This window comes from Tenebrio molitor, chromosome 3, assembly GCF_963966145.1.
Source record: "Tenebrio molitor chromosome 3, icTenMoli1.1, whole genome shotgun sequence".
NCBI lineage: Eukaryota > Metazoa > Arthropoda > Insecta > Coleoptera > Tenebrionidae > Tenebrio > Tenebrio molitor.
This window is the reverse complement of record NC_091048.1, coordinates 29,282,618-29,298,348: the sequence shown is the minus strand read 5'-3', so window position 1 is coordinate 29,298,348 and position 15,731 is coordinate 29,282,618. Positions and strand designations below refer to the sequence as shown.

The following is a 15,731-nucleotide window of genomic DNA, read 5'->3' as shown; positions in this document are numbered from 1 at the left end:
TTGTTTTTTCCTTCAAACGTCAAGTTCGACAATGTTTGCCGATTTGGTTAGGTTTTGTAGATCTCTAAGTGGTAAAACAGTTCTGATTACTGGATCCAACGAAGGTAGTACCTTCAAATTTCTATTTTGTATTTAATGGAGGAGTCGCAGGTATTGGCTATCAAACTGCTTTAATTTTGGCTGCTCGAGACGCAAAAATCATAATGGCGGACAAGCAAGACTTGACAAACTCGAGAGACAAAATAGTCAAGGCCACCAACAACTGTAACGTCGTCACCAAGCATGTAGATTTCACGTCTCTAACCTGCGTCAGATGCTTCGCCAAAGAAATAAAAGAGGAAGAGGAGCGCCTCGACGTCTTGATCAACAACGTGGGGGTGTTCTGCTTGGGCAAAGAGCGCACCGTCGACGGTTTGCAAGCGACGATGCAAGTCAACCACTTCGCCCCATTCCTCTTGACTCACCTCCTGTCAGGTACTCCCTCCAAAACACTCCACTTCACCTAACCCCCGCCCAGACTTGCTAGCAAAGTCGGCCCCCAGTCGCGTGATTTTCGTGAGTTCCATCGGCGCCTTCTTCCACCGACTCACCCTCGCCAATATCAACAACCCCGATGTCAGCTTCGCGGACGGCTTGTCCTCCCTCCTGGTCTACTACAATTCCAAATTGTGCAACATCATAACCGCCAACGGGTTTGCAAAGAAACTGAAGCAATGCAGAGTCACTTGCAATTCTCTGCACCCGGGGATGACCGCCACTACGTTTCTCTGGAAGAACCAGTTGTTGGCAAAACCTGTCGGGTTTTTCGTACAAGTAGGGTGGCCAATTGGGATGGAATTTGGTACAACGGGTTGTTTTAGGGTGCCGAGATGGGGGCCCAAAGCAGCGTGTTCTTGTCGGCAGCGAAAGAAATAGGGGATGCTTCTGGGAAGTTTTTTGTCGACATGAGGGAGCATCAGCAGCCCCGAGTCGTCACAGATTCGCAGTTTTGTGAAGCTGTGTGGACCGCAAGCGAATATTTTGTTGGATTGACCGACGAAGAACGATCAATTAAGTAATTAAATCGATTATTTTCAACAATGCAATAAGTGAGGTTAGGTGTCGATAATGTCGTCACCTGTTTACTTTATACGATGACATATTCACCTAACCTCAATTAGATTTTGGGGTTAGAGTGTTGTGTAAAGTGCGCATGTCTCTCTTGGGGCTGCGAGACAGGTAAGAACGTGTCAGTTTTGTCGTTGGTTGAAATAAAATGGCACGAAGAGTGTAATGCGTTTATTGATTTGACATTTTGTATAATATAACGTTATTGTTACACAGTTGGGTCTATTGGGGGGCACGAACATGTTAAACTTACATTAAAAAGCTGATAAATAAAATAATTCTCCGTCTCGTATAACGACTAGTGACTAGAACCTGACCTGACCACATTCACTTAGTAAGAAATAATTTAAAAAAACGACTCTACCAATCAATATAAAATTATGATTTAGTTAACTAGGATATTGTATATATACAAAATTTAATCCTAACTACCATGTGTATACTTCTCCATATAAAACCTAACGCTAAATTATTGTGTATTTTCCTTTGTTTATTGTTGCAGTAGTGATGATAAGAGGTGGTACGATATGAACAAGTGATATATATGAGAAGTAAATGCACGTGGTCCTCAACCGGGGAGCCCCCCGAACATTTAAGAGTTATAGTGGTACATATCGCCGGATTTGTTCACCCCCGTGTAAATCGGCTCGTGGACATTAGTTTTGATTGGCTCAGCCTGCTTGCACTTGAACCTCGTCACGTAGGGGTTCTGCGGATGGAACAGCTTGACCCCGTTGTGGTGGGTGGGCAGGGTGGTGTGCTGGCGGGGGTACACATTACAGCTGTTGCCTCCCGCCAGACTCTGCGCGTTGGGCAGGTTGGTGTGCTGGGGCAGCGGCATCGTCGAGCAGTGAGCGTACACGCTCTGGACCGGCTGCGTGGGGAAGTGCGGCAGCGTCGCCGACGAGGCCTGGATGCTCCCCAGGTCGTTCTTCTCCATGAACGAGGTCATCCGCATGTTGGTGGCGCGACCGAACGGCTCGTCCTTCACGCCGACCCCTTGCACCACGTCCACCGCGATGGGCCTCGACACCTTCCGCCTGATGACGACGGTGCTCTCGGCGGGGTTCTCGAGGATCACCCCAGGGTCGGGTTTGGGGACGAAGGGGGGCGGGCTGGTGCTGGCGGGGTTGGGGGTGTTCCTCTGCAACGAGCACGACTTCCACTGGATCTCCTCGCGGTTCTGGACTAGATCCACCACGCTGGTGGCGCGGCGGGTGCTCTTGTGGTCGGCGCTGTCGTTAGAGTGGACCCCGCTGGAGGTCTCGCTGTGGTTGCTGCCGGGGGGCTCGGGCGGGGAGGAGGAGCTCTCGGTGCTGAGGGTGTCGGAGCGGGGGGTGAGCTCTTCGTGGGGCATGCCCGAATCGGCCCTCCTCAAACATCGAGGAGTTTGACCCGTGGGGTTCTGCAAACGGGGCGGTCAGCAGGTCGTCGCGTTCCGCAAAAGTAGCACTTGTATAACACGTGCTGAAGAACTGGGGTCCTAACGTGCTGCAAGTCGTGTTACACAATTGCTACACTTGCGCCGCCGGACGCCATCTTACCTGCGTCTCATGATTATGAACAATGACAGATGCGGGTGTTTTTTGTGCGTACAATGGTTCTGGTGTTAGTAGAGGACTGGGGTCCTCGTAATCTACAGGAGGGATTAGATCCTGATTGTTACTAGCGTATGTTACGTGTTCGTCTTGAACGCAAGCCAGAAGCTAAAGCAATGATGGATGATGGAAACTCCCCAGTGTTGTTAATCAAGCCCTTACCTTGCCCTCCTCGCTGACGGTGTCCTCCCGGTTTTCCGGTCTCCTCATGGGAGGCGGAAGCGGCAGTTCCCTCAGCGTGGCGTAGTCCCCGTCGTCCTCGTCCATCGTCGTTAAACGTCTTCCTCGAACGCCACCGTTTTTATTACTGGAAAAGATAGGCCCTTTCAGCCTCTGACACCGCAGCGAGACGGTCACGAGAAGAAAAGCAAGCAACTAATAGAGTGAGTAAGCAAAAAAACCACAACACCAATTAAGAAGAAGGCCGCGTTACCGATTAACAGACGTACTAGTTGTTTCGTTGAAGGTGACTTTGTGCTTCGGCTTGTTCTTGAACCAGCACAGCTGCTTGGCTTCGTCTGGGGAGGACTGGGGGCTGACCAAAGCAGGTCTCAGCCAATAGATCTGTTCCTCTTCGTCATCCTGATTCGAAACCGACCCATTCGAAGCCTTCTTGTTCATCGTGGCTTTCTGGATTACGCTCATGATGGCCTTCTTGGGCGATGTTTCGGCGATGTTGTAAGTGCGGCCGTTGCCCACAATCAACAGAGGTTGGTGCGACAGGTCGTCGACTCTCGACGACATCAGATCTATGTCGGTCACCAGCTTCAAAGAGCGCGCCTGCCTCACAGTCGCTCTCCCCACCTGGACCAACAGAACACCGAGGGTACCGCAAGATCTCTTCGATTGATTACCGACGTACCGTGACTCTCAGTTTGAAGATCCAGGTCTGCTTGATGGTCAAAAACAACCAGATCACGATCCAGAAGAAGAGGTGGAGGATGCCGCCGACGATGCAAGCCAGAGTGGTGTCGTCCAAGCTCCCCTTGTAAAGGACGGTATAGTCGTGGAGGAGCGGAGCGTTGCAGATTCCGACGGACACCAAGACGCACAGCGCTGCGCAATGAGTGAAGTAGCTCCACTTGTTGCTGGTCCCCTCTTTCAGCATGATTACTTTTCGTTCGCGTTCTTGGTTCAAAAACGCGTTGAACCTGCGAGATCAAGTGTCACTGGAAAGTCGCATTTGTAAGCGAGGACTCACCTGGTGTGACCGTAGAGGTACAAAACTAGACTGGACGACAAGATCAGAAGAGTAGACATCATATAGAGTGCTAGAGTAACTTGTGGGTTAAGCAAAAACGGCGACATCTTGCTGAAGGTAAACAAGGTACTGGGTTCGTGTTTGAGCAAAGGTAGAGACTTCCAACCACCGACGATTTGTACCTGCAAGTCTCGCGTGTCAAGAATTGTCGATTGGGAGGATTTGGAGGGTACCTTGTAGAGGATGGACATCCCGGCGTAGGCCAAAAGCGTGTGTAAGCCGTTGATGAGCAGTTGGAAGGAGAAAATGGTACCCAGACACTTGTTGGTCGACCAGAACAGCGCCGGGTACCTTATCGAGTAGACCATGAGAGCAATTGCTAGATTCATGTACTCCACGCTGACCGAACTCCCCCATCCGGTCTCTACAAACAATCGATAGACTCGTCAAGACAACTCGCACCAACTCACCGATATTCCTGTGTTCGTAACTGGTGTGGTTCTCGTGACCGATGAAGTCTTTCAGCGTCTTGATCACCGTATTGGTCACCACCGAGTTGCTGGTGAAGGGCAGAGGGGTCAGAGGCGAGGGTGTGGTGATCGCCGATCTCTTCACCTGCGCGATCGAAGCAATGTTGGTGGAGTTGTTGGCCGTCATGAAACTCAAAATCACCATTCGGTCTTTGTGCAAGCCCATGAAGTCCAAATCGGTGCGCCACAACCAATCTGGAAGAGACCATGAGTGATGGGGGGGGGGGGAGACTCGATTTGGGGGAGTACCTTGCGAGAGGAAGCCTGCTTCGATGAGGCGAGCCTCCATCAGGAGCTTGGGGACGAGCAGGCAGAAAGCTATGACCAAATGGACGAATGGGGCGGTGGGGCCTCCGTGGCGGAAGAGTCTGCAGCTTCCGTGATTGGTCAGGATCTCGGAGGCGGGTTCTCTGCTGCAGGTGCTCAACTGGCGCCCGAGCTTGAACCCGTCGTTGGCCAAGTTCCCGATCTGGAAGAGTGGTTTGCAGAAAACTGGTTTGCGCGATATGGGAAAGTACCTTGAAGAGGGTGGCTACGAGGAACACGGGAAGGAGCAGGATAGCCGCCCCCGTGAGTCCCAGACTGCAGTTGAGTTCCAAATATGGAACCGACAAGTTTTCAGGCCACGACAGCAGCGAATACCCTAGAATCCTCTTGACGCACTTGATCGCAGTGTAGGCCTGCAAGGCTGTCCCGAAGATGCCGTACCACAAAGACCACAAGTTGTTCAGGTGCAAACAACTGCAACACTTGGTCGGCTTGGACGGCCTCGGCGACGACGTCTTAGGACTGGGCGTGGGCTGCGGCGAGTTCGTGGTCCTCGTGTCCGTCATCTTTCCGTTAGCCAGTTTTACGTCATTGTTGTTCTCGTAAATGTTGGGCGTGCTCCGGGAGGACGAAGACATGTCGCGTTTACCTCGTGGCAGTGGTGGGTTCTGTGGTAAAGCGCCTCAAAGTCCTCTGAAACAAAGCGAACTTAATTAAGCGGATGATGGAAGACGCGGAAGCAAGGGAAACAATCTATTTCACGTTTGGGGAATTATGAATCGATTAAGTAAATGGAGCGCTCCACCACCAAACCAAAAAGAAGAGTTATCGCCGCGGTAACGAAGACAGACGAGCTTTAATTGCGCTCCCGGTTTATTTGTCTTTGTTAAATTGTACAACGGAGCGGCGGCGACTTGTGTACGGGTCGGAAATAGACTTTATGGGGTATAAAGCGGGGCCTGGGCGCCAAAAAATACTGCTTCAAGGCTCCCAAGTGGACAGTTCTTTTCCGCACCTCGGTGAATTGTTGACAGACAGAGCTTGAATTTTTTACAGGCGAGCCAAAACGAAGAACTGTAAAAGCAAACCTGTGGAGTTTTCCCCTTTGAGTGGGAATTTATTTGTGTATTTTTTCGGGAGTTTGTTTCCGCGTCCGGTGATTATTTTCCGGTTGTTTGTCAAATAAGTGCTTATCGATTCGAGTGGAGTAATTGGTGATGGTTTGTTTTGATTGACAAAAGTGCGTTGGAGAGTTGTTGTCATTGCGACGAATTCCGGTGGATGCGGAAGGGTTTTGAGTGTGCGGGAGGTTCGCGCGCCACTGGGAGGCAGCGATTCGTGAAGTTCCCCCGATAAGAGTGGAAATGAGAAATTCCCTCCGGAGGCGGCGTCCCGACAGGTGCTTAAATCAAAATAAATGAGGCGTGCGTCCTTATCGGCTGAGTACACGAATCGGGAGAATCGCCCCAAGAAAATCCTTTTCGACGTTTGACAGCGGTTACACAACAAGCCGAATCGATAACGAATAGTCGAAGACAAATGGCATTCCTCCGGGGGCGCGTGGCCTCCGGAGCCTCCAAGAGGCCACACCTAGGCCAAAATAGCCCGAATCAATCGGCGGCGATGGTCGATGCCCCCTACACTCTCGAAATAAATTGTTTTGTTTTGGTCGGCGGCGCCGCGCGCTCTTACCATTTTTCCTGGCGCAACTGGTTCTCCTGTTCACATCTCAATTAAAACATCACAAGGACACTTGTGTTCACTCGACCTTCTTGAAAGGACGCCGCACCACAACACCGTACGCGCCAAGCCGTCTATTCATTCAGCGTCGCGAGCGTCGCAGGAAGTCAGTTTTGATCCTTCGATGGTGGAGCGCACACATGCGCCTTGGAGGAGTATCGATTCGGACGTCGATATTCCGACACTTAGAGTTACACCGCATCAAGATTCCGAAGGCGGTGCAGGAAGCAAGCAGGTTTATTACCCTCGCAGGATGCACGTCCGAAGGTCCACACCAGTTGCTCGGCGAAAATAAATTCTTCCGCCCGGATAAATATACAAAGGGGATATTTTCTTAAGCGATTTATGAAGCGCTGACGAAAAGATTTTGACGGGAAATGGGCGCCAGTTGGGCTTTTCAACGGATAAACGCTGCGACCCAGTTTGGATAATGAAAAGTTTCGGGTTTACACGGCCTTGGCGTTTTTAACATTTAATGGGAAATCGATTCGTGCGGTCTTACACAACACCACGATGTACAGGGTGGAGGGCGCAAATTGCGTCGTACAAAAACAAACTGTTTGGATTTTTTTTGGAAAATCTACAACGGTCACTAAAATTTCGAAAATATTTTTCTACGCTGGGTACGAAGATGTTTAATTCTTTCTGGAATTGTGCATATTTTAGTAAATATTAAAATTAACCGAAGGAAGCTTCAATTATTGTGATAAGAAAATTCTTTCAAGAATCTTTACTACTCGTCTCAGTTATTAAAACTTAAGTTTTCGATCGTAACATTTTTTTTATAATGTTTATGTATGGCGAAATAAATTTTTGAAAATCTCTGGAGTAATTTATTGAACACCTTAATGCACATCTTCCTTCTGAATTAGCAAGAAATTTAATTTTTTGAGAAGCATTATGGAGGACTGGAAAATAAGAAAACAGAAAAAAACAAAGTTTGCAAAGTTTGTAGTAAAAGAAGTTAAGATGAAGTAGTTAAAAGCCAGTACTCCAAATACTATAGAAAAAAAGGAAACACAGAAATATTGTCAGAATAGAAGAAAAAAGAAAAAAACAGTAGGTGGTACCTTGTTCAATGACTGAAATAGAATCTTCAAAAGAGGGAAAGAAGAAAGAAGAAACAACTGCAGAAGCAGAAATTTTGCTCCAGGGATCTTAATGGATCGAGAAAAATATCAAAAAGAATGATATTCAGGAGAATGTCAAAGAAAATAATTTTCTGAAAAAGTCGACAGAGCAGTGGAGTGCGAAAGGTGTTCTGAAGAAGTAAGCAGAGCAGATCAGCCAAAGCATCTTAGGAACCGTCACCAGTACCCCGACAAGGAGAGTTGAAAGAGGTGCTGTCACTTTGACAGTCCAATCTAACAGCAATGAGACTGTACTTCTGCTACAAGGCTTTCTTCTCCCACCACACGAGCACCGCGTCTTGAAGATCTCTTTCGGCGTTCTGTTACTACTTTATCTTGATCGACTTGAACTTCACCAAAGGAGTCTCCATAATCATGGAAATGTTTCTCTTAACCTTGCACAGTTTTGGTGGTAAAGTGGGCCGCGGGGTGATCAAGACTTTCGTTCTGGCCTTCATTCTCTCCGGTCCGGTGGAGAACATCACAAGCAACGGCAAAGAAGTGGTGAGGGTGTTTGCTTGCACCACCTCGCTCACTTTCAATTTGACCAAGACGAGGTTCGAGTTGATGTTCAAGCCTTTCTCGGAGGCTCTCTTCGGGATGAAGGCAGATGTGAACGAAGTGAAGGACACGATGAGGTCCATTAGGGACGTTTCGGCACCTGTGGTTGGAGAAGTCGAGGATGAAACGGAAATGCGAAAACTGAAAGAAGAGAATGACTATATGGACGCCAAGACTGGAGATTCCTCGAGGAGCAAAGATATTATCGCAAAGTACGAAGGAAAATGGGAGAAGAGCGAAACCGAGAAATTAGAGAAGATGTACTCGAAGAAGATCGAGTTGAGGTGCGAGGACCAGTTCACGAGAGCGGCCAACAACTGTAGAGACATGTTCAAAACAGCTTACGACAAGTGTTACGACGCTGTCACTTGGATTGCCGCTTGGTTGTTGTGCTGGCCCATGAAGCTAGATTTCGTGTGCAACATAGCGCAAGCTCTGGGAGGGACTAGTAGATGTGACCCTTCCAAAGACATAGACCCAGGTTTCGGTGATGGTTACGTCTACTTGAAATAATCTCGCGGACAGTTTTCGGAAAACTTCAAAAATGTCCGCCTCCAGTACAAAATTGGAAAAATCAAACAACTGATCGACATCCGCGACAGTTACGACACCCCCAAGGCTATTCTTCATTTGGTCAACGCCAAAAGGTCGATCTTGCACAAACTGTTGGTCGTGCTGAAACGAATCCTGGCTTTTGTTTTCTTGAGGATCATCCTCAACGCTCAAACTTATCTGGACAAGTATCTGAGCGACATTCAGTTCAACAACGTCTACATCACCATCTACTTTCGCAAGATAGACGCGAGAAGAAGGAAGCAAGGAAAGTACATTCTGTTGCCGCTGAAGAAAATCGAGAAGAAGAAACTGGTAGATCCTTGCACTCCTCTGCCTCTCAAGACTGAAAATCAACAGTTGCTCTGGTAAACTGTTCATCTTTTGCAAAGTATCAACACACATATTTTCCCCCTGAAGAACATTAAGAAGAAAGAACTGGTAGATTATTGTATTCTATCGCGCGTTCAAATGAAATCCTGGGCAGGGCTGGGAAGGCGTTGGAAACCGTCAATTGTTGTGTTTTTTTAAAGCGTAGATTAATAATTGGAGCATGTTGACAGCTAACCTAAAATTTAGAGCCAAAAAAACTTTCTTTGTTTTTTCTTTCTTTGCAATGTTTCACATTAAAAATAGAATAACTTAACGATTCCTATTCTCGATGCAAATATCTAACGGCACCCTTTTCTGAAAACAAACATCTTCAATTATCTCTCGATTAAACATAAACAAATGTCATTCGTTTCAAACGGCGGGAAATTCAAACTTTACACTGTTCTAAACGGTTTAGTTTTTCCAACGCTGAACGCGCGATACTTTCTCTTTCTTTGGTGGTAATTATTTTTATGGTTTCAGATTCACCTCTTACAATTCGGAAACAGACTCGAGGGCATCAGATTAATTTTAACCAAATTTTATGCAACCCACTGTTATCTAACCTCCTCTCAGGATAGAATTTTTTGAGCGATTTCAGACGTGAGAATTCGGATACTGTGGAGACTCTTCAGCGATCCACCTCGTAGATTGGCACAGTCGCGGCTCGTTCATGTTTTTTATCGACAAATCAGAGAGTACGGTAAAAATTCATATGTAAATTGGTGTGGAAAAATTAACTGTTTTATATTCACTCGCACCGGAAATGTTATTACATTTAAAATATACGTCATGGTAGGGCGGTGGTGTTTTGTACCTAATTAAAATGGTCCGATTTGTGGGCACAACGGAAGAACAGGTGCGGCTTCGATCATTTACATCCCATATAGTGTCACGCTCGAAGATTAATCGAACAAGGGATATGGGCCACAATAAATTTCCACCATCTCTCAGATGATGTGTGGTCACTTTGTCTTCAGCTTGCGTGGCATGTGGCCATCAGTGTAACGCCATTTAAGTGAGATGTCACCCCCATGATAAATATTAAATTATGTAAAATATAAAGAGAAGCCATTAAAGGACGTGATTAGCATGTTATTTGATCCGTGTAACAAAGACCAGACGGGTTCGTTATTTGTTTTCTTTTGTGCAGACGGAAGCGATTAGTGTATTAAAATTCCCAGGACGACAAGATGGTGCGCGTCGTCACACGACACTAACGAGTCGGGCGCGCGTTTGCACCCAATTTTCCAATTCATTGCCACAATCATAATGACAATCCAAATCTTATTAATAGCCTCCTATTTCCAGCCGGGTCTAATTTTAATCCTGCCAAGCGGTTAATCGCCCATTACAGCTTCACCCAATCCGTCGGGTTGACCACCTAGTTAAAAGCTCCGATTGTCGAGGGAGACGTTTGCAGCGAAACCAGCTTTAACCAGCTTTTTAATGGTCAGTTTAACGCCGATTTGCTCTTGCACGGAGCGAATGCATTGTACGGGGGCCATTGTTCACTCCACGCCGTGCACACGAGGAATTCTTTATTGGATTACGAATATGGAATAGACGTGAATTGTTTACTCCCAGTTGTTGGTCTGACACTCGTTTCCTCATTATCCGGGCTCGGAACAATCTCGAAGTCACGTCGCGGTTTTTAAATTCGCTTCAAATTGCACAATAATGCGGCGGTGTGCGTGGGGGTGGGATCAGATGGCGGAAAAAGTCACGCGGGTGCTTTGGCTGGGGCGGGTCGGGGACTGATATCACGGCGGAGCTTGAAAGGGGAATTTCTTGAAGGGCAAAGAGTTGGAGAGTCAGAAGGAGAAGAAAGAAAATGAAGAAAATCTAGATCAATGAACAGGTTCTAAGGTGATTTGGGGAGAAGAAAGTATGGAAATTGAAGAAAGAATCGACATCTAGAAGAACAAGACAAGAAATAATATTGCACCGGGTTGTGGCGGTGCAGTAAGATGAAGAGTAAAATAGAAGTGGCAGGTGGAGTTGGTCAAGGAGTATTCCACCACTACCACGTTCTACTGTCAGAGTTTGCCATATTTGAAGAAGGGTCTTTGAAAGGGTGAAGGTGTGTTGAGGAGGCTGAAGAATCAACTAAAGAATTCCTCTGAAGATTAGCCGAATTTGGTCTACAGGTACTCTCCCACAGATCTATTTAGAAGAGATTACTGTTCCAGATAAGAAGAAGAAACCAAAGAATTTCTCTGAAGAAATTCAGGACGATGACAAATACATTTATTTTACGGAGATAATAATGTTGCAACAAATTAGGTATGCAATTTGCGTATATACAAGGTGTCCCTGAAATGCGCGGCAAAATTTTAACCACGACCTACTAGGCTTCATGTAGAACTCGGAAAAAATATTTAAAAAATTCTATGTCAAAAAATAAAATGACATTTAATTTTTGAGCTACACTTTTTTTTCATTGCTTTTAGTTTTCTACGTTGTTCCACAAGCTCGTAAGTAAAATTTCGGCACATTTTAAATATACACCCTGTATATCATATTTTATAAAATGGACAACACCAATGTGGTTTGCTTGTTTTAGAGCATATTTCCTTCGCAAATTAAAATTTTGCCGTGCATTTTAGGGACACCTGTAGACTGCACTTTATTCCTGCGTGGGATTACACACTCGCCGCACTGGTGCGTGTAAACTTCCCAATAGAAAATTCATTCGATTTTTGAAAAATTATTATTTCTGAAGCAGATCAAGATTTAAAAAAATACATTTTAAGAGAAAGAAGAATTTGTAGTGGACGAGAAGAAGAGGATAGTGCAAAATCACAGTTTACTATCTTACTATCGCCCAACCCCAGCTCCAATTAAAATATAAACAATATACATATAATATTTTTTATTTTGCACAGTTTGTCCCTCCAAAATGGTCCCATCATTTTAGAAACATTTTAAAACGCATCCTTGCCAAGAACAACCCTTTTCTAAATTTTAAACAACCACCTACGCCACTGCTTCACATTTCCGTTTACACAGAACGCTCACGTAACATTGCAATATAAATATTACTCCGAAATGTCGCAATACTGTCGCATTTCCCTATTTATCTGATCACTCATTCACGTTCTCGAACCATCACAAACTCGATAAATTCCCACTCATGGGCGGAAAATGGGTCAGGCCGCGCTGTTTGTTGTGAACCTTATCACCGTCATTATCTGTAATGTCGGGTCACCGATGTCATCCGAATTGAGGTAGATCAGTGAGTCTGGCTACCATCTGTCCCAGATTCCCCATATGGGCCCCGGACAGCCGCCCAACCCCTGCCCTGCCCTATTTCCCAAACACCAAACGCCACACACCAAATCCTAACAACTTCTCACCTTTCGAAAATGGAGCGCGATATCTTCCAAAAAAGTAAAAACAAAAATAATAATTTATATTTTTTACTATAGTCGGAACGTTATAGATGTGGATTGGGGACTTGTCGTTAAGTTGGCACTACCAGGAAAAATAACTAGGCGCGTTTATAAGGTGTAGTGAATTCCAAAAACATTCGAACTATCAAAGTTTCGTCAAGTTGTCACACTGATTATTGACAAAGCTGTTCTGGTACTTTTCAATGTGTCGCGTGTTCAAATGAAATCCTGGGCTGAGTAGGCGTTGGAAAAATTCAACCGTTTAGAACAGTGCAAAGTTTGAATTTCCCGCCGTTTGACACGAATGACATTTATTTATGTTTACATAATTGGGACTTAATTGAACATGTTTGTTTTCAACAAAGCGTGTTCTTAGATATTTGCTTCGAGAATAAGAATCGTTAAGTTATTGTATTTTTAATGTAAAACATTGCAAAGAAAGAATTTTTTGGCTCTAAAATTTAGGTTAGCTGTCAACATGCTCCAAGAACTACATTTTAAAAAACACAACAATTGACGGTTTCCAACGCCTTCCCAGCCCAAGATTTAATTTGAACGCGTGATAATTCGTTGACCATCCTGCAGCAATATTAATCCCCCCAAATTTTTATGACATAGTGTCAATCACAATTTGTCAACAATTCGGAAAAAAAATGCAAAAACAGAGGAGAACAGTACTTAAAGCCAGAGAAAAGCAAGCAATTGACTGTTCTAATGAGATTTTCTGATCTTTTTATTTAATGTTGGATGTCTTTTTTAAATTTAAACAACCTCACAATCATACATAACCTCAAATAAAGCATAATACACTTTCAATCAAAAGTTGTGTTTCAACTTTCAGCCCGGTACATTGCAAATAATAAATTTTCACAAATTGTGACATTTGACAGCACGGATGTTTTTGGAATCCGCTATATTTGGAATTTATGACAGATTTCTCACTAACGTACAGTTCAATCATAAGTTTTAAGCGACCTTGAGTTTGACAACCCACATCTAAAACGTTTTTACAATATATTCTTGGATATTTTGGAATTAACTCTGCTTTTGGCACTACACAAGAACTCAAGAACATACCTATCTTATTTTTTAACAACTCCTGATCATTTGAAAATCGAGAGTAATATTTTTAAAATCACAATAATAATAATAATTTTAATTTTTTACTTTTTTCTGGTACGAATTGTCGCTTTTCGCACGGACAAAGAAAATTTATCTCATTTTTCAACAAGTTCTGGTCATTTGAAGCTGGAGCGCAACATTTCCTCAATAAAATAATTTTTATTTTTGAATTTTTTTGGGGAATTTTTCGTTTACACGCTCAGCGTGATGTGCCTGACCATTTCGTGGGAAATCCCTTTACTGCGGGGGCGGCCGTGGCGGCATACGAAGCCCCGTCGCTACCTGCGTAGAAAACGCCAGGTGTTCGGAAAGGTGTGCTCGGAGGACCGGGCCAACAAACCACTGCCGGAATCTGGCGCGTATCTGCTGGAGTTTGCAGCTGCTGGAAGGCCATGTGTAGCCAATCACTGCATCTTTCGGTGCGCACCTGTCGTCCCCGTGAATCGACGTCCCAAAAGGAGCGCGCCTTATCGCCAACGGAAAACAACAAAAAAAATCCGAAACGTTTCGTTATTTACAATTTATGCAAATCAGGATCGAGTAATGCGGCAGGAAGAGGGAAATTATATAACAATTAGATGGTATCGCCCGGCGGAAAACGCTTTTTATCGACCCATTCACCGAAAATTTCTCACGGAAAAGCGCGAAAACCCGCGGAAAACCGAAACGACAAATCGCACTGTATGTCAAGGGGCGAGGACTCACCTGGGGTCCCCGCGGGGTCGAGTGCCTCCGGCTCGTGCTGCTCCGATTCCTCGTGCTCCACGCTGGTCGTCGCGCACCGGACTAAGAACGAAGAACTGAACGCTGTTCGACTCCGCTGGACAGAGTGGTAGGGCTAGGGCGGCAGATGTTAATTTGTAAGAGGTATCACTCGAGATAATCAAAAACTTGAATTTTCCCATTCCTCTCGTTTACCATTCGCAATTACGCTAATAACAGACCTGGTAAATTAGCTCAGATGGTATCTTCACCCCGAGCGCATCTTGCACGGTCGGGGGTCGCACGCACTCTCTTCAGATTCAAACCCCCGACGATCTGCGAAACCAGTTCCCGCCAAAGAAAACCAAAAACAACGAGACACTCCATTTTATTCTTTATTTACAAATCGAAAAACATCTACACTCTGTTCCCCGTAAAAGTGGACAAAAGTGACAGATGGTAAAACATTTTTATTTATTGCCGACAAACTTCTCTTGGTCTTACTCCGCAAAAGAAAATTGTAGCAGATATTAAAAAATATATAATAGAAAAATGTTCGCTCTGGATCTGCATTTTTATTATCTCTATTGTTATTATGTCGTTTCCTTGACAACCACTAGAAAAGTCACGTCTTTATGTTGCGTCACTCTTCAAACCACCCCTTCAACTGTTTCCAAACACTTGGCCTCCTAGGTTTGAGCTTCTCAATTCGTAATCTCGCCCTCGAGAACTGACTTGAAATCGGTGCAGCTGCCACGATTCCCCAGTGACGTCAACGTCACTGTCAAAATTGTGTAGTGAAGTAGTTCCCCACAGATGGACGCCGTAGTTTGAGCCAATGGGCGTGGTCGTCGCCCGACCCCAACCGACAATGGAAAACACAAGAATCTTGGAAAAGTCGAAGAAAGAAACCAACATCATGAAGAATCAGACGTGTTGCACTTCACAGATAGTGTCCCACCACATGTTGGTGTTGCACAAAGGACGCAACTACATGGAGCAAGACGAGGAGAAGTACATAGGGAGTACCAATTTGAATATGTCACCCAGCTGTGTCGCCACTTCTAGTCACATTGCGCAGCGAAAGGTATCGACCAAGAGGCAACACAGCGAGCACGTCATGTCAAAGTGTCATATTTTGCCCTACTCGAGCGAGAATCTCCCGAGGAGTGAGGGTGTGGTGGGGGAGACTGGTCTGGAGAAGATGAAGCAACAGCAGAAGACTAACGCGGAGGTTTTGCCGAATTTGATCCACAGGTATATGTCGATTCCGGAGTTGAACACTCCCTCGGAGATTCGTTTGATCGAGGATAACATCAGAGAGAACGACCTTCTCAAGAAATGGGCGGAGCAGTTCGACGATGAGTCGGAGAGCACATCCGCGTCTGAAAGCCTCTTGGAGATCACTCACCAGGACCCCGACGACGACAGTTGAAGGAGGCGCTGTCAGTTTG

At 45.5% G+C, this 15,731-nt stretch overlaps 2 protein-coding genes and 1 pseudogene across 5 annotated transcripts; 2 read left to right on the top strand and 1 right to left on the bottom strand.

Moving 5' to 3' along the window:
- Positions 1-11: 11 nt before the first annotated feature.
- On the top strand, positions 12-1,575 carry LOC138125895 (retinol dehydrogenase 13-like). 2 transcript variants are annotated; one of them, XM_069041452.1, is made up of 4 exons: positions 24-104; positions 151-474; positions 518-813; positions 861-1,575. In XM_069041452.1, the coding sequence occupies exons 1-4, from the start codon at positions 32-34 to the stop codon at positions 1,056-1,058; spliced, it is 891 nt and encodes a 296-aa protein (XP_068897553.1). In that variant the 5' UTR covers positions 24-31; the 3' UTR covers positions 1,059-1,575. The 2 variants fall into 2 exon arrangements, with proteins under 2 accessions (XP_068897555.1, XP_068897553.1); XM_069041454.1 differs by having other exon boundaries at positions 12-474.
- tinc (tincar) lies at positions 1,264-14,425 on the bottom strand. 3 transcript variants are annotated; one of them, XM_069041450.1, is made up of 11 exons: positions 14,281-14,425; positions 4,955-5,396; positions 4,686-4,905; positions 4,377-4,631; positions 4,140-4,330; positions 3,907-4,088; positions 3,568-3,856; positions 3,139-3,509; positions 2,868-3,012; positions 2,652-2,813; positions 1,264-2,512 (listed from the first exon to the last, which is right to left on the bottom strand). In XM_069041450.1, the coding sequence occupies exons 2-11, from the start codon at positions 5,339-5,341 to the stop codon at positions 1,700-1,702; spliced, it is 3,015 nt and encodes a 1,004-aa protein (XP_068897551.1). In that variant the 5' UTR covers positions 5,342-5,396; positions 14,281-14,425; the 3' UTR covers positions 1,264-1,699. The 3 variants fall into 3 exon arrangements, with proteins under 3 accessions (XP_068897551.1, XP_068897550.1, XP_068897552.1); XM_069041449.1 differs by lacking the exon at positions 14,281-14,425 and adding an exon at positions 6,396-6,547; XM_069041451.1 differs by lacking the exons at positions 2,652-2,813; positions 14,281-14,425 and adding an exon at positions 6,396-6,545.
- LOC138126614 (protein sneaky-like) lies at positions 6,729-10,915 on the top strand (annotated as a pseudogene).
- Positions 14,426-15,731: the final 1,306 nt, after the last annotated feature.